Source organism: Dromiciops gliroides, chromosome 1, assembly GCF_019393635.1.
Source record: "Dromiciops gliroides isolate mDroGli1 chromosome 1, mDroGli1.pri, whole genome shotgun sequence".
Lineage (NCBI taxonomy): Eukaryota > Metazoa > Chordata > Mammalia > Microbiotheria > Microbiotheriidae > Dromiciops > Dromiciops gliroides.
In genome coordinates this window covers 84,472,091-84,494,826 of record NC_057861.1, presented here as the reverse complement: position 1 = coordinate 84,494,826, position 22,736 = coordinate 84,472,091, and the positions used below count along the sequence as shown (strand labels likewise).

Genomic DNA, 22,736 nt, shown 5'->3' with positions numbered 1-22,736 from the left:
GCTGTCAGAGCGAGAGGATCAAGACTCTATTAGGATCCCATGACCACAACTTACAGCTAATGAATCTAGGTAGACCTTTGTGTCCTTGGCCCGGGTGAATTCCCCTGGATTTGGTCGATCCTGTAGCTTGATGAGCAGCACATGGAGCACTTTGGGGGCTGTCAACCTCTCTGATCCCATGGCCCTCCAAAGGTTGATGGCTTCACTGTCAAAAAATGCAAGAACGAAGGAGGATGACAATCAATTTTTTGGGTGGGCTTGGCCCTTGACACCCATTCCTAACTCCAAGTTCCTCACTGGGGCCTCAGACAGAGACTTGTTCTAAACCTTAACTTATTCTAAACTCTATATCTTTTCCTCCAAGCCAAGGGAAGTGGGGAGCTTATTCCAAAACCCAATGCAAAGCTTTGAACTCAGATCTTCCCTATTCCAAATCCAATCCTCGATCCACTGCTCCACTGAATCAATGGATCACAGAATTTCAAGCCAGAAGGGAGCATCTAGTTCAGAGATGAGGAGCCCCAGAACTTTGGGATGGGACCAGAGAATTTCCTGTCCATGAGCAGTGTGGGCTTGACCCTGGTCTGTTTCATGGCTTATGGATCAAAGACAGAAAACCAGAAGTGACCACGGAGGTCCATTTAACCCAACCTCCTTGTTTTATAAATAATGGAACAGAGGCTCAGAGAGGTCATGCAATTTATCCAAGGTCACACAGCTTAAATAATGCTATTTCAACTCAGATCCCTTGATTTCAAATCCAGCATACTCTTTTCACTGCACTGTGTTGCCTTCTTGACCTTAGCCTTGCAACTCTGCTTGGTTAAATTCTGGGCCTACAGTAGCTCTATGACTTTGGGCCTGATTGACCCTACTTTGCTTTGCTTAAGAGATACTGTAATTTTAAAAGATTTGTGTGCAGTGGATAGAGCACTGGTCCTGGATTCAAATCCGGCCTCAGACACTTACTACTGTGTGACTCCGGGCAAGTCACTTAACCCCAATTGCCTCAACAACAACAACCCCCCCCCCAAACCCCAAACCAAACAAACAAAAAGATTTGTTATTGGGGCAGCTAGGTGGCATAGTGGATAGAGCACTGGCCCTGGATTCAGGAGGACCTGAGTTCAAATCCAGCCTCAGACACTTGACACTTACTAGCTGTGTTACCTTGGGCAAGTCACTTAACCTTCATTGCCCAACCCCCCCCCCCCAAAAAAAAAGATTTGCTATTTATTATATTTCCTCATTAAAGGATTAGAGACCCCTATCTTATAGGATAATGCCCAAACTCCTTAAATTGGCATTCCAGCTCCTCCAGAATGGGTCATAATCTACCAGCTCGAGTGACTGTTATTTCCCAATACCAACCCATGGTTCCAGCCAGACCTGGTGTCCTTATTTTCCCTTGAACATGTACAGTTCAATTTAGGTCATCCTTGGGACCTAGACAGACCAAACCCCATATTTCCAGATCCAAATCAAAGGCCACCTCCTCCAGGCAACGTTCTCTGACCATCGAATCCGTTATCTCCCCCTTCTCCTTTTAACTCTTGTCCTACCATAGTTTGGTCTGTACATGCTAACTGGGTTCAGATCCTGGGTCTACTGCTGGCTGTGTGATTTTGAATGAATCACTTTTCCTCCCTGGGAGTCTGTTTTCTCATCTGTAAATAAGGGTAATGGCCAAGATGAACTTTGGTTCCTTCCACATCTAGATCGACGAGCCCTGGGCCTATAGTATGAGTTTTCCAATATCTTTCAAATGGGGGTAGTTATGCCCACACTCTACTTCACAGAGCTATTGTGAGGAAAGTACTTTGAAAACCCGTGCTCTAAAATGGAAGGGATTATTAATATTATTACCATGGTACTTTAAAATAATAACTAATATTATTACAGTACAACTGAAAAGGCTTCATGTTACGTTACCGTTAGCCATCTTACTTTAAGTGTGTGAGTCTTGCCTTCTCTACCAGACTGAGAGCTGTGTGTTATATTTCTCTGTGAATCCCCCTTAGCCTGGCAGAGGCCTCTGAGATGTGGGATGGGAGGAGACATCCCAGAACCGGGAAGGTGGTGGCTGGGAGCACTAAAAGAAGATAATACCTTACATCTGGCTTTTCTGTTAATTATATCAAAGACCTCGTCTTTCTAGAGATTTTAAGGTTTACAAAGCACTTTCCTCATAATGACAACTAGGAGGGAGGTGGCACAAGGATTATCCACCCCCCCCCCCATTTTGCAGATGGGAAAACTGAGTCACAAAGTGGGGAATGGCTTGTCAGGCCACACAAGTATCCCGTTGGATAGCCAGACATCCCTATGGGATCCTGCTTCGGATTTCTGAATACTACCACTATGCAAACTTAGCCAGTTCCACAGCCCTGCTGAGGTCTGGCCAGGCTGGGATCCCTGAGATTGTACCGGTCCAGTAGGAGAGAATACTGTAGGAAGGAGTTCACTAGTTCCCGGGTGTGGTGTCTAGACAGCAAGGTGATGGCCTTCAGGACTTTTTTCTTGACATTCACTGAGTCAATGGAGGTGAGGTGGCAGTACAGGGTCCGGCTGATGTCTGAAACCTAGGAGAAGGGAAAGAAAAGCAGAGGGAATATGCAGGAGAGACATGGAAGAGGTAGAATTGAAAAGACTTGGGCATAGGGGGCCGAAGGGTCAAAGACAATAAGAGGTTTTAAACATTGGTGGCTGGTAGAGATTGGAATGAATTCTTTGGGGAGGGCAAATAGCATTTCTCATTCAGTTTCCAGTTGTATCTGACTCTTTGTGATCCCATTTGGGGTTTTCTTGGCAAAGATACTGGAGTAGTTTGACATTTCTTTCTCCAGCTCATTTTTACAGAGGAGGAAACTGAGGCAAGCAGGGTTAAATGACTTGCCCAGGGTCACAGAGCTAGTAAATGTCTGAGGCCAAATTTGAACTCAAGTCTTCCTGATTCCAGGCCCAGTGGTCTATCCACTGTACCACCTAGATGCATTTATTAACTGCTTGCTCTGTGTTAGGCATTATGCTCAGTGCTTTACAAATATCACCTCATTGGATCCTCACAACAACCCTGGGAGGGTACCATTCTTATCTTCATTTTACAGATAAGGAAACTAAGGCAGGCATAGGGTTAAAGTGACTTGGCTAGGGTCACACAGCTAGCAATTATTTGACTCCAGGCCCAGTGGTCTGTCTGTCTACTGGGCCACTTTGCTGCCTCGATGGCAGCACCATTAGCGAAAGCATGAGATTCAATTCAACAAGTTATTTCACAAAATTATAGAATTTAAGAGTCTGAAGGGACCTTAGGTCCCTTCATCTAGTCCAATAAAAATATTAAAGTAATTTGGACTCTAATGTACCAGTTTAGTTCTCATCCAGCCTTGCTTGAAGACCTCCTAAGAGGAGGATCCCACCAGCCCCTGGGGCAGCTCATTCCAATTTTTGGGTGGCTCTAATAATTATTGGGAAAACATTCCTGACTCTGGGCCTAATGTTGCCTCTTTTCACCTCCACCATTGTTCCTGGTTCTGCTCTTCAGGGTCAAACAGAACAAGTCACCTCCTCCCTCACCCTTCACATGACAGCCTTTCAGATCCTTAAAGGCAGCTAACACGTCCTCCCTGTTTCCTCTTTCCAAAATAAACACCCCTAGATCCTTCAGACAATTCTCATATGACATTAACTGAAGGCCCTTCAGCATCCTGGTTTACATCCAGAGCCTGTTATGTGTCAGACTCTGCGCTAGGCTCTGGAGATAGAAACACAAAAGTGAAACAGTCTCTGCTCTCAGAGAACTTCCATTCTACTTGGCATTAGGAGGGAAGGGTGGGGAACCAGACATACATAGCTATAGGCTAATAGAATGTACCTACAAAGTAAATATGACGTTGGAGGTAGGAAAGGTCTTTTGTAGGAGCATGGAAGGGAGCTAAAGATTCTGAAAACACGGAGGTGAGAAGGAGAACAGGAAAGGGGAAGAGCCTGCTTCATAGGACCACCAGCTCTATGGGCTGGAACATTGGATCCCCAACCTTTTCAACTGTATGAGGTTCCCTTTTTGATATAAAAATTCAGAACCAGATCTCTCCCCTACACACACCATAGTCGTTGTATTTTTCTTCTCTGCTGTCCGAGAAGCCACGGAAGAGGTACCAGGATAGTGGTGGGTACTCAGGTTCATGTTACAAGGGACTGATGAAAAGAACTGAGGATGGTTAGCAAGGAGAGGAGAAGCGTTAGGGCAGACATGATAGCTGACTTTAAATATTTCATGGGACCCTAGGATCATAACTTCAGAGTAGAAAGGGAACCTAAACTCGTCCTTGGGTTGAGAGGATGGAACTAGGAGCAAAGGTGGAAGTTATGAGGATGTGAATTTAGGCTTGATATAAATGAAGCCCTAGGGGGCAGCTAGGTGGCACAGTGGATGAAGTACTGGCCCTGGATTCAGGAGGATCTGAGTTCAAATCTGACCTCAAACACTTGACACTTACTAGCTGTTTGACCCTGGGCAAGTCACTTAACCCTCATTGCCCCCCCCCACAAAAAAAATAAATGAAGCCTTTCCCTTCAAGGGTGTTGCTATGGAGACTTGGTGGAGTGGGGAATGTCTCTGTGCAGGTACATCACATTTTACTTAGAGTTCCCCAAGTTTCCAGGGGCTCTTGGCCTTGGGGCAAATGTCATTCTCCCAAGGAGCCGAAAAGATGGGAGAGAAAGGCTATATTAAGAGAGACATAGTGTCTCTCTGGTCTTTGTCCCTGGGTTAGAACACATCTGCAATATCACCCACACATCTTGACTATTATGTTTGGCTCTGAGCACCACATCTTAGGATGGACATTGACAAGTGGGGGACAAGATTGCTCTTGCATCTGGACTATTGTTCTCAGGTCTGAGCACCATGTCTTAGGATGGACATTGATAAGTGGAGAACAAGATAGAATGTATCTGGAGGTGGGCAAACAGGCTGGCAATCATTCCACCTCAGGATAGATCTGCAAGAACACTGGCAGCCCCTGGAATAAGCTCCATATAAGGCATGTTTTTTTTTTTAATTCAAGTGCTTCTTAGCACACAGTAGGCACTCAATAAATGCTTATTCCATTTCATAGATAAGATGGGTATTAGACTTGGGATCTTATTGATAATAATGGGAATTCCTGGGTGAGGAAACACCCTCTACCAAAGCTTGGACAGCTGAACTCTGAGAGATTAAGAGACCACCCAGCAGGACTCGAATTCAGATCTTCCTGACTTCCAGAGCAGCCCATCATCCACTAACCCTTGCTGCCCTCTTATTCAATAGATATTTGATGAATTGAATTGAAATGAGGGGCCTTGAAATCCGGCTTTGTGAGGACAGGTAAAGGAAATGAGACTGTTTATCCTGCAGAAGGCTTACAGAAGGCCTGATCACCAGTTTCAGGCATTTAAAGGACTATCATGTGGAGAAGGGATTCCATTCATCCTACTTGACCCCAAAGAGAACTTGAAGCAGTGGGAACAACTGGCAGAGAAGGTAGATTTTGGCTTCACACAGGAAGTACTTCCTAATAATTACAGTTGTCCCAAAGGGAATGAGCTTAGTTCTGGAAGGGTCATGGGATCCTCAGAAGAGGTTGGATGACCATATGTCAGGGGTGTTTCAGATCAAATAGGGGATTTAACTCTCTTTTGAAAGTCCCTTTCAGCTTGAAGATTCCTCTACATGATTCCTCTACTGTTGCTTTCTATCCCTATGTCTTGTTTCCCCTTAGCATGTAGTGACCTCAATTTAGTAGAAGTTTAGCAAATGTTTTTTTTTTTTTTTAACTTCAGTCCAACACTTAAATCTCTGTTGTCTTAGCCCAGTGCCTGGAACATAGCAGGCATGTAATTAATGCTAGTTGACTAGCATTAATTAATTAATTAATTAATTCTCTCATTTTTTTTTTTTTGGTGAGGCAATTGGGGTTAAGTGACTTGCCCAGGGTCACACAGCTAGTAAGTGTCAAGGGTCTGAGGCCGGATTTGAACTCAAGCCCTCCTGACTCCAGAGCCGGTGCTCTATCCACTGCGCCACCTAGCTGCTCCTCTCTCATGGTTTTTGATATTTGAGTGTTGGACCAGAACATTCTCCCCTAAACCCCAATCATGGCAGGATATTCTATTCTACCTCCTGTTTCCCTTTTGTCATAGCTGAGTGTGGGACCAGGCACAGGTAAGCTCCTTGAGGCCAGACATTATTTCATTTAAGTCCTTTGATTCCCCTAGCACATAGTAGGTGTGTATAAAATGTTTACTGATTGATTACTTCCTCTCATTCAATCCCTGCTCCTTCAAACATTCATACCGTCTCCACCCGAGGCCCAAAGTCTTCTAGGATGACAACAAGCATTTCCCCTGCAGTCTCCCTTCGGAAATCCTGGGAACTCTGTAGGCCATCCATCACTGTCCAGATGAGATCTTTCATCTGAAGCAAAGAGAAATGCTTCGCAAACTCCTATATCAGACAAGGAGAGAAAAGTCACATGGGGATCACTATCCTCTCTGTCCCTATGAGTGACAATGCCTGGCCCCTCTAAAGTCTAATCTCTTTCCCTTTGGGTCTCTGACTCTTTTCACTAACTCCTTTATTCACCTAGCACCTATCAATGACCCCTAAAATCCCACTCTTTTCAGGATGGTTTCCTGGATTGATTGGAAAAATGATCATATTTTATTATTTGTAAGCCATTTTCAAATCCAGAAGAGTATTCACATCCATATAGTACCATAGTATTGTCTCATTTGATTCTCAAGGAAGGCAGGATAGGATTATTCTTATCTTATAAAGGAAACTGAGGTCCAGAGAAATGAATGACTAATCAAAGGTCAAAGTCCAAGAAGAATCTGTCTAATAATAATAAAAAATAAATTTACAAAGTGCTGTAAGGTTTGCAAAGTGATTTACAAATATCAGCTTAGTTTATCTTCACAACTCTGGGAGGTAGGTATTATTATTGTCCCCATTTTGCAGATGAAGAAACTGAGACTTAGAGAGGTGATCTGTCCAGGAGCTACTATCTGAGGCTTGACTCGGGCTAGTACAGCACTCAGTATTCCCAGTGCCATGTAGCTGCCTCTGCCTACATTCATATTTGATATCTTTAGTTCCTTATCTCCCATTCACTTCTCAATCCCTTCTATATCAGGCTTCTGATTCCCACTGCTCCATTGGAAAGGCTCTCTCAAAGTTCACCAATGACTTTTTTTTTTGGGTGAAGCAATTGGGGTTAAGTCACACAGCTAGTAAGTGTCAAGTGTCTGAGGTCAGATTTGAACTCAGGTCCTCCTGACTCCAGGGCTGCTCCTCTATCCACTGTGCCACCTAGCTGCCCCACCAATGACTTCTTAATGACTAAAACCAATGACCTCTTCTCAGTATTGATCCTTCTTGGTCTTTGTATAGTATTTGACACCAAATGACCACCCAGGCATTCTTCCTTCTTTGGGTTTTCATGACACTGCTCTTTCTTACTTCTCCTACCTCTCTGACTCCTTCCTAGTCCTTTTGCTGGATTGACATCATCCTCTAGGCATAGGTGTACTCTGTCCTGGACTGTCTTCTCTTTCTACATGTTTTCCATAGGTGATCTTATCAGCTCCCACGGGTTCAAATATCTTTTCTATGCAGATAACTCCCAAATCCACCCATCCAGTTCTCCTTTCATTTCTGAGCTCAGTTCCACTATCACCAAATACCTGGTTAACATCTCCACTGGATAAGTCTCATTGATATCTTAAACTCATTGTCTTTCCCCTCAAACTCAACTTTCCAACTAACATTTCTATTTCTTTCAATGGTGTCACCATCATTCCAGTTAGCTAGATAGAAACCTTGGAGTCATGAGCCTCTACTCTCCCTTCATATTCAACCAATTGTCAAAATTTTGTTGATTTTACCTTCATAGAATTTCTTCTATCTGTTCTCTTTTTTTCCTCTTATACAGCCACTACCATAGTTTAGTTCCTTCCCATTTCTTAGCTGGATTATTAAAATGGAACCTTTCAAGAGAATCTTAATTGGTCTCCTTGTATCTGATAACTAAAGACTAGTCTCTCCTTCAAATCCATTCCCCATGAAACTGCCAAAATGATATTCCTAAAGCACACATCTGATCATGTTACTCCCCACCTCAATAAGTTTCAGTGACTCCCTATTGCCTCTATGAGAAAACACATACTATATAGAAATGAAAGGACTTTATAATCTGGCTCCAACAAATATTTCCAGGCTGATCTCACATTATTCCCTTTCATACCCTCTGACTTCCAGCCACATTAATTTGCTTGTTGCTTTCTGTACATAACATTCCATTTCCTGTTTCTGTTCATTTCAACAGGCTGTTCTCTGCACTTGGGTTGCTCCCTTTCTTCAACAGCATGTCATGGAATTCACATCATCCTTCAAGGCTCAGCTCAAGGGCCATCTCTTATAAGAAGCCATTCCCATGACCCTTCCAGTTGTTGGTTATTTCTCCCCAACAAATTACTGTGAATTTGCTTCGGATATTATTTTGCCTTGACTTATCTATAGAATGTAGACTTATCAGTAGAATGTAAGTTCTTGGAGGGCCAGGAACTCTTTAACCTTTTCCTTGGCATCTCTAGTGGCCAGGTCAGTGCCTGGCAAGCTAGGAGGTGCTCCTAAGAAACTCTCGGTGAATAGAATGTTGCATAGCAATTTGGTGTCAGTGCTGGAGTAAGAAACCGGCTCCCCTGACTTGGTGCAGGGATTCTGTTGTTATACTATGTCTTATGACTAGTTAATATCAAGGGACTGTCTGGATGGTGAGCTAGATGGTAAGAGTCTTGGTGTCTGGACCCTTGGTGGCTTGAGATAACAAGTATATATCCCAAAGCTAGGTAACACCATGGATAGAACATTGGACCTAGAGTCAGGAAGACTTGAGTTCAAATCTGGCCTCAGATACTTACTAGCTGTGTGACCCAAGGTGGGTCACTTAATTTCTTTCTGCCATAGTTTCCCCAACTCTGAAATAGGGGTAATAACAGCACCTTCCTCTCAGGTTTGTTATGAGCATCAAATGAGATGTGCCTGGAACACTCTTTTAAGTCATTTTTCAGTCATGTCTGACTCTTTATGATCCTGTTTGGGGTTTTCTTGGCAAAGATACTAGAGCAGTTGGCCATTTCCTGAACATAGTAGGTGCTTTAATAAATTCTTGTTCCCTTTTCCCTTCCTTTGAGTCCTATCCCTCAGTTCCTAGAACTTTTCATAGGGTCATAGAATCTAGCAGTATAAGGGGCATCAGATATCATATTGCTTCTTCATTTGGACATATTTGGAAGTTTGGAAGGCCCAGAGGGGTTGAACCACTTGCCCAAGGTCACACAGGTAGATAGGTGAGCTTAGCTGTGAAGTTAAGTTCCCTTGACTCCAAAAATTCAGTGCTTTTTGCACTAGAACACATAAGACACAGAATAATAATAAATCATGAGCAAGCTCCTTCTACCACTAACAGCTCTAAGCAGAGGAGGCCTACCTTAAACTGAACCTTGGCCCAATCTAACCAAGCTTTTTCTTTGCCCTCTGTTAGATCTCTATCAAACCACTGGACTTATTTGGTTTTTCTTAACTCAAGCTTAGGACTTCACACAGATCCCTTATAAAAATGTCCTTCACTGGATTTGGCTCATTGTTCAAGCCCCTCCCACTCTGCCCCACTGGTACATTGAGAGCTTTGACCTTGATAATGTGGGAGCTGGGGTTGAGAGGAACCTCTGGCATGGGTATTGGTTCCTGCTCTGATGGACACTGGCTTTCTTCACTCTGCCCCATGTTTCTGAAAAGGACAGGTACCTCCAAACCTGGTGAAGAGAGATGATTGTAAATGTCTGCTGTTTCCCATAAGACAGCTCTAGATGGCTCTGTTTTTACTTCAGAATTGGAATTAGAGTAAGGTTCAAGGTTGGGGCATAGTCAGTGAGAGGGCAGATTTGAGGATGTAGTTGGTTGTTAGGCTATTGTCAGGGTGGGGTGTGTATAGGGCTAAATATGAGGTCAGAGTTGGGATCAGGTTTGGCTCAGGATGGGCATGTGTGCAAAGGTAGGAGGTGGTCAAGATGAGGAATTTGGTCTAAGTCAGGGGACATGATCAGGAATGAATTAAAGTTAGAGTTGTAATGTTTTCAGGGTTGTGGTGAGCCCAAGGTTGGTTATTTGGCAAGGGCTGTGGTGTGGTCAAGGTTGGGGATGAGGTCAGGGCTGAGATGGCCTGGTCAGGAGGTAGTTTTGTCAATCCTGAGAGACATGGCCGGTATGGATTATGAGGCTGGGGATACCATGAGACAAATTTGTTGTGGGGCTTGGGTGTGGAGGTGGTTCAGTGATAGGAAGGTATTTAGACTTGGGGTGAGGTTAGGGTAGGAAGTTATTCAGTGATATAAATGTCATTTCTGGGGTGAGGTCAAGGCCAAGTCATGGTCACATAGCATGTTGTCACAGAGATTACTATTACATTTGGAGTAAAATCTTTCTCAGGGCATGGTCAATGTTGGGAGGTGAGTTTAGGATTGATGGTAACTCCCTAGAAGGAGGCGTATAAACAGAAAGGTGAGTCAATAAGTTAGGGGTCCTGCCAGGGATCACCTTTCTGATATAGAAGGATTTGGTATAGATAGTTAATTGCTTCAAGCACCAGTTGCTGTATGTCTTTATCTGGATCTTGACATAACATGCCCAGCATGCCCACAATGTGCCCAATTCTTCCAAATTCTTCAGTTTTCTGGCAAGAGAATATAAAGAAGAGAAACATAAGCATGTAATACCAAGCTGCTAGGGACCTAAGCGATCATCAAACTCACCCCTTTCAAGTTATAGATAAGGAAACTGAGGTTCAGATGAATCCTGGCTTTCTGATTCCTAAATTATTTCGCTTTCCACAACTGACCTAGTCTTTTCTGGGCAGGGAATGCCTAGAGCTAATTTTTGTCCTGCTTTCCCCCCATCCCCAAATGCACCTAAGCACCCTCACAAGACAAATCAACAAGCATTTGTTAAGTGCTTCCACTGTGCCAAAGGCTAGAGGACACAAGTGAAGCAAAAAGACAGTGCCTGTCCCCAAGGAACTTATATTCTAATGAGGGAAGACAACAATAAAAGGGAGTTGAAAAGCAGGGGATGGGGAAACAAGGAGAAGAAATATCTGAGCAAGGGCTTGGAGGTCATAGCAGACTTGGGAGAGGAATGGCATGTATCCTCTTCCAAAATAGAGGTCCTGGGAGGAACTCACTAATGGGAGAAAGGGGTAATAGGGGTGGAGGGATGTCCTAGGGTGAGAAGGCAGCTGAGGTATGCCTGAGAAGCCCAGAAAGTAAGCAGAGCCAGGAGAGGAATGAAAGGTACCTGTCCTGGGACATTCCTCAAAATGGAGATCCCCAGAGGAACTCACTAATAGGAGACAATGGCTACTTGGAGAGAGGAATATTCCAGAATCCTCACAAGTTGAGTTTCTAGAGTCCTGTGTTTTTAATGTCGCACAATTGACTGAAAGGTGATTACAAGTTTCTTCTGTTTGATGATTACCAAAAGCAGAAAGAAAGGCATTTGCTGACGTAGATAGAGCAAAATGCAGCTTAAAAAAAAGACCGTCCTCTAACAAGAGTGTCTCCTATGTAGATCTTAGAATCAGACAAAGATCCTTATGAGAAGCAGGATTCTGATTATGAATATTCAAGTCATTTTAATTCCATGAGCAATTATTAAGCACCTACATACATGTAGATGCTGGGGATAGAAACATAAAAATAGATAGTCTCTTTCCTCAAAGAATTTATATCCTACTGTGGGGGCAGAGTGAGAAGCTTACATTTTATAACATGTAAGTACATATATGTCGACATATATAATATATATCTATGTGTGTATATATGCATAAATATATGTAGTGAATATAAAATAATTTCATGGAGAGAACATACTAACAAATAAGAAGATATAAATTGGGACATAAAACAGGGAGATTTAAGATGTTGGCTATGGCGCAAAGTCCAAAAGGAAGAGGGATGCTCTATAGATAGATGATGATGTCCTTCAGATGGCCCCTGATTAAGGATGATATTGTGCTGGTGACATTAATTCCTGATTTATTACAGATCTTCCTGAATGAGGCTCAGAACTACTCAAGAATTTGGCCAAATTATTCAGAGAAGAAAAACCAAGTGAACGAAGAATGCTTATTGTCCAACATATGTCAGAAAATGTGATGGACAAGCTATAAAGCTTGTGAATAGATATGTCTATGTGTACATATGTGGACACATAAATAGGCACACAGAGGTATGTATAAATATGTATCCATGTTATACAAATATTTTAATATACACAAACCTATATCTATACACGTGTATATATGCATATATGCACATATGTGTATATATGTATATATACATACGTGTGTATAATATACATGGACAGCTAACTGGATAATTAAATAGGAAGCTAAGACTGGGCTGAAATACCTATGGGAAATTGCCAAATTCTTCTTCTTCTTCTTCTTTTTCTTCTGTTTGTTTTTTGGGTTTTTTTGCAGGGCAATGAGGGTTAAGTGACTTGCCCAGGGTCACACAGCTAGTAAGTGTCAAGTGTCCAAGGCTGGATTTGAACTCAGGTACTCCTGAATTCAGGGCCAGTGCTTTATCCACTGCTCCACCTAGCTGCCCCCACCAAATTCTTTTAATGACTCCAAATTTCTTCTTCTTCTTCTTCTTTTTTTTTTTTTTTTAGTGAGGCAATTGGGGTTAAGTGACTTGCCCAGGGTCACACAGCTAGTAAGTGTTAAGTGTCTTGAGGCTGGATTTGAACTCAGGTACTCCTAACTCCAGGGCCGGTGCTCTATCCACTGCGCCACCTAGCCGCCCCAAATTTCTTCTTGAAACAAAGATCTGTCTTTGATACCAGTGTTCTCCTGGTTATGAGTCATGGAATATGACAATCTCCAGATAATTAAATGTGATTATCACTAAGAGATCCATGGAGAGAACCATGGCTAGTGTAAGTGGTCTATAAAATAATACAAGGAAGGAATTAAGAAGAACAGAGTAAAAGATGTCATTTTAAAATGTTCAGTATAAAAAAGGCAAGTGGTAAGAGCTAACATGGACAACCTGAATGCTCCATTGTTATCCTTCTAATGTTATAGGAAAGTAAGAGAGGTTTCCAAGATTTTTGGTGAAGCTTTGGTGGTAAATTTATTAGAACATTGTTCAAGAATCACCCAGGTTGGGCAGAAATAGATGGATCAAAATCTGTAGGATTTTGATAAGATGATAAAATTAGAGGGTCATTGGAGTAATTTCTATGTTTGAATCTATCTCTGGGCTTAGCCAAAGTCTCCTTATAGTGTTGATACTTATTTTTGATGTTTCAAGAGGTAGCATTATGCATCCTTTCCTCCAGGATGGTATCCAAAGGCAGAGAAGGAAGTGGTTATCCCTTTCAAGACAGAAGTTAAGTCAAAGTTCTTGTAGTTCAAGAAGGAAGTGATGAAGGATATCCATAGCCACAAAGAGATGAAAATACAAATGCCTCCCACCTTCTGGCAATCCAAAACACTTTAGGTTTAAAAATAGTCCAAATCTAGCTGTGTGACCCTGGGCAAGTCACTTAACCCCAATTGCCTCACAAAAAAGAAAAAAGTAAAAATAGTCCAAGTCAGAAAAGTCTCCTTGGGACTAACAAGCTTGATCACCATGCTGTCATCAAGTTTCTGTGGTAAAAAAAATGTGAAAGTTTTTTTAATAGTCGGTTAGGATAACTGAAAGACGCCAGTTTTTCTTTAAGGACCACCCTTTCTGGGAGGAGACCAATGGCATGAGCTACGCACGCCAGTGCGCCTGCTGCGCATGTCAGACTGCCTGCTATGCACTCGACTTCCGGGGTGCGAGCTGAAAAGGTAAGGAGAGAACGGAAGTGGGGCTTTTTTCTGCTCTGCTGGTCTCCTGGCTGTGCTGCACAGACAGACGCGGGCTGGAGTTTGACTTGGCCCGGCTCTCGGTTAAGAGCACGCGCTTGACTCGGTCTCTCTCCCCAAAAGTGGCCTTCGGTTTTGGTGAGTTTTATACAGAATATAGACTAAGCCTAGATTTAAGACGATTTGTATTGTATTTCTACTTTCCTATCCTTCTAATCAACATCACCTTGTGACTACCATACAATAAAGGCTCTATCTAGAAAACCAGAAGCTTCTTCCATTTACTAGTCTGGGAGATAAATTAAGGGAAAAGTTAAGTAGGGGAGATTTATGATCTAATATCCAATTTTAATCTCACATTTCCCTTGACCACTGAGTCTGTTTTGAAGAAGACCGAACACCCCTTACTCCTGGTATTCTTTGCTGATGTTAAGGCCAACAACTATTGGTTCAAGCAGTCTGTAAAGAAATGGTATGAAATCAATTTGGCCAAGGTCGACATAGTGATTTGGCCTGATGGAGAGGAGACCCAAGTCTGACATGCCCCAGACTGTTATGCTTTGGATATTGCCATCAAAATGGAAACCATCCAAACTTTCTAGCTAGTCTGCTCCACATACAATAAAACTTTCCATTTTATATGTTTGCGTGTACATATGCATATAAAATACATGTATTATTAGAGATAATGTAGAGATGTAAAATACCTACATATTAGAGAGAGGAGAGAGACAGAGACACAGAGAGAGGGAATGAATGAGTTATGGAGAGGTGTGACGGTGGAGAGTATGGCATAGTGAAAAGAACAATTAATTTGGAGTTAGGGGACCTGGGGTTGGAAGCCCAATTCTGCTACCAGCACATCCCCCCAGCATACTATCATATAATGGTGCTAATGAAGCTATTTCACTTATGTAAGTCATCGTGGGTGTGAATCCTCCCTCCATAGGGATAATCATGGGCAGATCCTTTCCCTCTTTTAAATGTAGTCCTTGCAGGAGATGGAGATTAGGAATGGTGTATTTTCTGGAGCTCCTTTTAGGCCTACAGTCTACAATGTGGAAGAGCTCACTCATACATCACCATGGGCGATAGGGAGGGATGCAGTAAGGTGGGGTTGGGGGAGGGGTCAGGTGGTGGTGGTACTCACATCCAGGAAGGCTTTCTGGGCCAGAAACTTGAGGAGAACCATGCAGCACCTAACTGCCCGTTGACGTTCATGAACCTTCTCAGAGGACAGCCAGTTGTACATGTGCTGGGGGAGAGCAAAGGTGCAGAGGCATTGGAACCAATGGAACACCTATGAAAGGACACTAGCATCTGCTCTCCTACTGCCATCCCTCCCACTGGGAGATAGCTCCTTCTCCTCCTCCCTACTTATCTGGATTATATCCTCCACCAGACCCCAGGTCAAACATTGAAGCTGTCCTTGGCTCCTCTAAGTGACAGGGATATATTCTTTTCTCTGGAATGCCATCACATCATACCACATACACTGCTTTGTTTTTCTACTTATCAGAGTCTGTCTCCTGGGGACAAATGTAAAACTATTTGAGAGGACAGAACTTCCTTACTTTCTTCTGTTCCTTCCATTACTAGGGGCACAGAACAGGGCAAACAGTAGGTGCTTAATAATTATGGAATACAACTGATGCTCCCTTAGGGACTTTGAAAAAAGGATTTATGATGGTTTTTCTTTTACAGGGCAGTGAGGGTTAAGTGACTTGCCCAGCATCACACAGCTATTAAGTATCAAGTGTCTGAGACTGGATTTGAACTCAGGTCCTCCTGAATCCAGGACTGGTGCTTTATCCACTTCGCCACCTAGTTGCCCCAGGATTTCTGATTTTGAGGGAATGTCCTGTGGTGTAGTATGATTGAAATGCACTGACTGGGCATCAGAAGGCCTGGGTAACTTCCTACCTCTAATATTTAATTTCTGTGAGACCTTGGGCAAGTCACTTCACTTATTTGAGCTTCAGTCTCCTCCTCTGTGAAATGAAGTAATAGCACCTGTCTCATAAGGGAGCATTTTGTAAACTTTTAAAGTGCCATGGAGATGTGAGGAAAATCCCTTTACTTCTCTGGGCCTCAGTATCCTCATCTGTAATGTAGCAATAATAACTCCTTGCCTTGCCTCTGAATTATGAGGATCAAGTGAGAAAATAGATAAAAAGGCAATGTACTGGTTCAAATGTAGGTGTCAACCCCTAAAATAAAAGGCCCTTGAAGTCTAGCCCCCTATTATTTTTTTTTTTTTTTGGATGAGGAAACTGAAGCTCAGAGAGAGGGAGTGACTTGCTTAAGGTCACACAGGTGATAAGAGGAAGAAATGAGATTGAGTCAGTTTTTTTAAGGTTAATTCCAGTACTCTTTCCACCATTATATTCTCATGCTTTTGGATCTATGTGAAAGGAAAAAATGGACATGTTTTGTAACAGTACCAACTGTGGGCTGTGCTTGGGTTTTATACAAACTCTAATTGGAGGAAAAAATGTAACCTGCATGGGGCTAATGTGGTGGGAAGTGCTTTAAGTTCAGATATAAAGGATTGTCTTATTCTTAATCCTATTTTATCAATGTCCTAATCCTAATTATTGGAGTAGGCTTTGAGACCCTAGAGAACAACACAAGACAGAGTATAATAAAGGGGAAGATCAGGTGATTTAGACTGTAAGAGCTCTATCATATCTAGGGAAAGAAGTTATCCCTTTGTCTTGGGGAAGTCAAGGAAAACTTTATGGCAGAGGTGGGATTAGTTCTAGACCTTGAAGGATGGGTAGCATCAAGGTAAATGGAGAAGAGGAGAGACCATTTGACATGTTTTATCACTGGGACTCATTGGTGCACGAGGGATGTTGAACCCTAGGTTGGATTCTGAAGGGGTACCTTTCACTCCTGTGTGGGCTGACCCTCAGGAGAACAGTGTTGGGAAAATAGCTAGAGATGGGCCATCAAGCCAGAGCCCTTCAAACTTTGTTCTTGGACACACCAACTTCCTTTCCAGTTTTATCTTACTATTCATTATAGCAACAAGCACACTATAGTTAATTAAGGGTTAAGAGAGTCTTATGTAAGTGATGATGAATAAAATTGTAATTTTGACGATGGTAATGAGGAGGAGGAGGACTATAGTAACAGTGAATGAAGTCATGGGGAAGGGGATGGGAATGATTGTGACAGTGATGTTAATGAAGGGGATGGGAATACAATGATGAGGATGGTGATACTGGTGGTAGTGCTGGGAATACAACAGTAAGAGTGCTGGCAATAGCGATGTTATGAAGGGGATGGGAATACAGTGAAGGTGGTGATGCTGATGGTGATGAGAATACAATCATGATAGTGATTCTCTTGGTGGTGATGGGAATACAGTGGCAATGACTGGTTACAGTGATGATTTAGATGACAATGGTGATGTTGATTCGAGGGCGATATTAGTGATGGGTACTGTGCTGTACCTTCATAATGTTAATTTACTCATACTTACTCCCCGCCCCCCAACATCATTTTCTTAGTCCCCACCATTTTGGTCTCTTTTTATAGCATTTGGCCCCAGTCACCACTCCTTGATATTTTCATCTTGTACTGGAACTATACTATGCCAGTTTCTCTTTCCATCTCCTTGACACCTCCTTTCTTGGATGGATCTCAGCCTTTTTCTCTATCTCCATTGTTCTTTGGAACCCTTATGTACTAATGGTGATAGCTTCAGTGATCACATTTATGTATATGACTACCATGTCTCCAACCATGACCTCAATCCTAAATTCCATACCTATGTTTGATTGTATGCTAGAAATTTATATCTGTATTTGCTCCTGGAACATCAAACTCACCAAGTACAAACAGAATAAATCCCTTTATTCCTTAAACTTGCTCTTAGGACCTGAGTTAAAGTTCAAACTCTGCCATGTGCCCATAGTAACACCAAGCCATTTTCCCCATGTGGGCTTCAGTTTCCTTCTCTGAAAATGAAGGATTGAACTAGATGGAATGTAAGGGCCCTTCAGCATGCACATGAGCATTCTGTATTCTACTTCTGACATTCTATATTCTAAAGTCCTTTCTAGTACTTATATTCTATGTTCTAAGATTCCTATTCGAGCTAACTTTCTATGTTCTATATTTTAAGTTCGTTTTGGCTTTTATTTTAGTAAATATGTTTGGCATTCTAGCATTCCTTTTAGTACTGACACTCCCTGGTATGCTCTAAGGAACTTTAAAAAGGTTAAAATATCTATTACATTCTGCTTCAAATCACAATGGTTAATGGAACCTATAATAAACTTTGTGTTCTGATCTTCAGTCACACCCTCATCCCACTGATGAATGGAAAAAATGTTCATTAAGCATTTAATATGTACCAAGAGCAGATGATACAATGTGTGGTAACTTGAAAGATCAGATCCAATCTCCCACCCTTATGGGTTCAGTGGATGGCATCCCACATAAACCTGTTTCCCTCTGCCTCCCACCAAAACCTGGATTACCCCTAGCAAGTAGTGAAGTTCTTCTGGCTTGGGATTCTCTGTGATTAAGCTCTGGAGAAGCTCATCTAAGGCGCTCATGGTGTCCAGGTAGAGTTTCTAGAAGGGGAGAAAATGAAGTAAAAAAGGTAAGGAAGTCCTGGGTTCTATGGTCAGGTTTGACTTGAGCCAAATATAGACATTCCCCTGTTTTGCTGCTTCATTTTTTGGCCATATATTTATGGTCTAGTGTCTTCCATTTGTACATCTCCCTTCCTGGTCTTCTCTTGTGGGTCATTTTCAGAATATACAATGAGAGCAGTTGGAAGAAATCATTGCTAAAGTTTCTTTTAGGTCTGATATTGTATGAATTGTGTTTTATGTCACAGGGTCGGTGATAGCTTTGTTCTTCAGAATACTTCCAGAGTCTTTCTCTCTTTCTTAGGGTGTTTTTGTTCCAAAAGTGTTTGGACCCTGGTGAAGGGAGGTGAAGAAAAACCTTCTAATGCTGTCTGGTTGGTCATCTACCTCTGCTAAAACATAGAGCTGGGCCTAGCAATATGTGAAACTGGTTCATGTAAGAATTATCTTGGAAATTTTGATAGCATTAAGTTTTTAGAGCATCTTCACAGACTCATTCATTAATAAATTGTTTCCAAGTATAAATTTATCTCCAAGTTTCAATTCTTTTCTACCTCATCTGCTCAACAGACAAAACTCGGCAGAACCCTCGGCATGTATTTTACATAAATTGGGAATAGAGTTTGGGGGCCCATAAGGATATAGAAGAAAGAGACCTCTCCATTTTTTTCTCTTTGCACCAATGTTATTGGTTGGTTGAGTAGTCAATCAGCATCCAGTCAGGCAATAACAGTTCTCATTGGTTGTAATACCAAGAGACATAGGAATGATGAAGGCCCATGGTCTTCTTCCTCTATATCCTCCACTGATTTAACAATACAAGAATATAGTGCTGGGAAGCAGTCTGAAAATGGAGAATATCGGATGGTTTGAAAAGGCTAGACCAGCAACAGACATTATTCCTGCTTAGCAGTATCTCCTTACTACCTTGTATATAATTATGGGCAGGTTTCCACATGGGCCCTGGGTTTATTTCCCGACGGACCTGTCTTGATGTGGCTCAACTGCCAAGATTGATGTGGTTTAAGTTTTCTTTCCCTATATCTTCCCTTACCACCTGGTCATCCATGGAAACTTATCCCCAAGGGAAGGGTTGGGAAGAGTAGATACAGTATAACCAGAAGACAGTCAACAGAAAGAACACCCCTTGGGTAATGGGAAACAGCTGGCTCAGTCACCTGTATATCAGGAGGGTCTGCCAGGAGACAGGTGTGCTTCTCCAGAGCCTCCACCAGGGGCAGTTTAAACACACTTTGGAAACAAGTGAAGAGAATCTTGGATTTCCTTTTAGAGTCCAACAGTGGCCTCAATTTGCTGTCAGTTATCAGAAAAATAAAAGAATGTGAGCATAATTTGAGTTACAGTAAAAAAATACACATTTGGGCCAAATAGAGAAGAAAAGGACAATGGAATTGGTGCCAAATCTGAGAGCACATCAAAAGATGTGTTTTACCATACTGTCATATCAACCATCAAAAAAAGAGCCAGAAAGTGTTGAGGGAACATAAAGATTTCAACAGGAAGAAAATTCAATTAAAAACTTGGAACACAAACAAATCAATCAATAGAGGTTTCTAAAATTAGAAGGGAGAGTGGGTTATCCTCTCACTTGTACTTCTCAAATGCATGGACGCCCCCCAAAGATTGTGTTATCCTTATCCCTGTTGGTATCCTATCACAATACTAGCCTTCCTGCTTCCTGATTTTAGGAGCTGTGCCTTAGCTAAACTTTGCACACATTAGGTACTTCATAAATGTCTGTGGAATATGAATTTGAATTCTCCCGTCTCCCATCTTCCACCTAACAAGACCCAGCTTTTTCCAGTTTGGTGGTCTTTGGGCATGTTCGTTTCACTGGAGATGGTTCTGAGGAAGACTGGAAAGGCCTACCAAAGTCCTGACAGGATGCGCATAACCTGTTGTCGATTTGTGGTACAGAGGGTGTCCTGGGGTTCTTTCTTCATCAGCACCTGCAAGTCCCCAAAATGAAGGATTAGTCAAAGGATCAAGATCTCTAGGTCCCCTGTGCAGAGAAACAGGTTCATCCTCCAGAGAGCCAAGCCCTTGCCTAGCCTCAAATGCTACCCCCACTTCCTAAGCTGGAGACTGCCTTCCCACCTAAGGACTTGCTGAGGTAGTTCTGAACATTCCCTGTCTTTGAGCAGAATTTTGTCCTAAACAAGTAGTTCTGTTCCCCACGGCTGTTCTCCATCCTCGAGGTCTGCTTTTCCCAGTCCTCCTTAGAGCCAACCTCAGTGAAACAAACATGCCCAGGGAACACCAAACAGAAAAAGCCAGGGCTCATTTGGGTGGAGGATAGGAGAGAGCTGAGAATTCAAATTCATATATCACATATATCCTGAGAAGTGTGCAAAGTTTAGCTAAGGCGTGGTTCATTACCTCATGATGGACACTTGTCAGGAATCATAGGATATGGGATCATAGATCTTGGAACAGACCTTCAAGGCCATCTGGTCCAACCTCCCATTTTACAGATGAGGAGATTGAGAGATCCCAGGAAAAATTCTTTTTTCGGTATGAGATCTTCCTAAAAGGGACTTCTCAGAGAGGCTCCAAAGCTTCCTCCTCAGCAGCCAAGCTATTATTGGCTCATCACTAGAAGTGTGGGTTATTGTTTCCAAAAAGGAAAGTGGTCCTGGAAAAGGGGCTGAGATGAGTGATGGGGAAAATGTGTGCGCGTGTGTGTGTGTGTGCACACACGCATGCAGGTGAGCAAAGGAGATTCCCTCAAGACTGAGGACTGGGTAGCAGGTTGGGAGCAGTATGGGGCTTGGAGATCTGGGTTCTATTCCCAACCCTTCTATTAACCTGCTGTGTGACTTTGGGAAAGTCCTTCCTCCTTTCTGGGGCTCATTTTTCTTCACCTGTCAAATGGGGTTGACAATCCCTGCCCTGGTGATCTCCCAGTACTATTGCTGGACTCAAATAGCATAATGCATTTGAAAGAACTCTGAAAAATATAAAGCTCCGTCTCAAGGTTTCATAGAGTTTAGAAGAGGAGGTAAGCTCAGAAACAATTTAGCCCAACCCTCCCATTTTACAGATGAGCATAATGATGATGATGAGGAGGATAATGTTAACAGTAACAACAACAGCTGATACTTATATAGCATTTTGAAGTTTGGAAAGCACTTTGCATGTATTGCCTTATTGGAATCTCACCTTGGGAGTATATACCTCCACCTCACTTGGTAATATCTCACCAATTTAAATGCTTCTCAAGGATTCTAGGGCAATAATTAGTGGGGAATCAGAAGGTCACCTGTGGCCTCTGTTCCAAAATATGTATACCATTTAGGGTCTTTGAGCATTATAATGGAATTTTGGGGGAAAGAAAACAGTTTCAGAGAAGGGAAGTGACTGGCTCCAGGTCATATAGGTAATTATGGTGGAGATGATATTTGATGCTAATGTCAGGTCCCAGGTTATTTTGACTATACCTGGTAGGGTATTAAGAATCATAGAGTGGGAAACCACCTCAGAGGGCATTTAGTCAAACCTGTACCTGAAGAGGAATCCCCTCTATGACATTCTTGTCAAATGGTCATTAAGAAATGCTAGTTGACTGGTTGATTGACTGGATATCTAGCCTCTGATGAAGGCTTCCAGTGATGGAGAACTTACTGTTAGATGGCTATCATTCTAAAGGCATTTTCCTTAATATTAGGACTTCTAGTTTAAGGTACCCAGTAGGTTATCAAGAAGTTCCTGTTGATACAATTTGTGCTTCCCAGTGTTATCTGGACCTTCAAGGTGCAAATTATAGGACTGGGTGAATTCTGAGTTTGGGTGGTCTGGGTGGGATATATCATAATTAGTGGAAAAGTGAAAAACAAAATGGTGGAGGTGGTGGCATATGTGAGAAATGCCGGTGCATGTTCAGAAAGACCAGCTTTTCATTGTTCTCAGTCCTGTTGGAAGCTAGTCCCTGTGGAAGACACAGATTAGTGTTAAGTTAGTGGTTAAGGGTGTCAGAGAGCTTAGGTTCACATTTCAGCTGTCCTGCTTAGGCTGTGGTTTTGTCATTTGTAAAATGAAGGGGTTGGACTCAATATATTCTATGGTCTCTTCTAATTCTAAATACTATGATCCTTTGACACCGCCCACATTTATACAGGTTCAGGGGCCCGATCCTTTTCCC

The 22,736-nt window shown here is 42.4% G+C and overlaps 1 protein-coding gene across 1 annotated transcript in view; it reads right to left on the bottom strand.

Annotated features, from left to right (window-relative positions):
• Positions 1–22,736, bottom strand: part of LOC122727413 (maestro heat-like repeat family member 5) — a 96,679-nt gene that overhangs the window by 36,174 nt on the left and 37,769 nt on the right. Inside the window, exons 11-19 of the mRNA XM_043964954.1 lie at positions 20,465–20,544; positions 19,753–19,888; positions 18,458–18,553; positions 15,115–15,219; positions 10,643–10,778; positions 9,740–9,861; positions 6,341–6,490; positions 2,428–2,582; positions 55–205 (exon numbers count right to left, since the gene is read on the bottom strand). Coding sequence (XP_043820889.1) covers positions 55–205; positions 2,428–2,582; positions 6,341–6,490; positions 9,740–9,861; positions 10,643–10,778; positions 15,115–15,219; positions 18,458–18,553; positions 19,753–19,888; positions 20,465–20,544 — 1,131 coding nt within the window. The remainder of the gene's footprint in view (positions 1–54; positions 206–2,427; positions 2,583–6,340; positions 6,491–9,739; positions 9,862–10,642; positions 10,779–15,114; positions 15,220–18,457; positions 18,554–19,752; positions 19,889–20,464; positions 20,545–22,736) is intronic.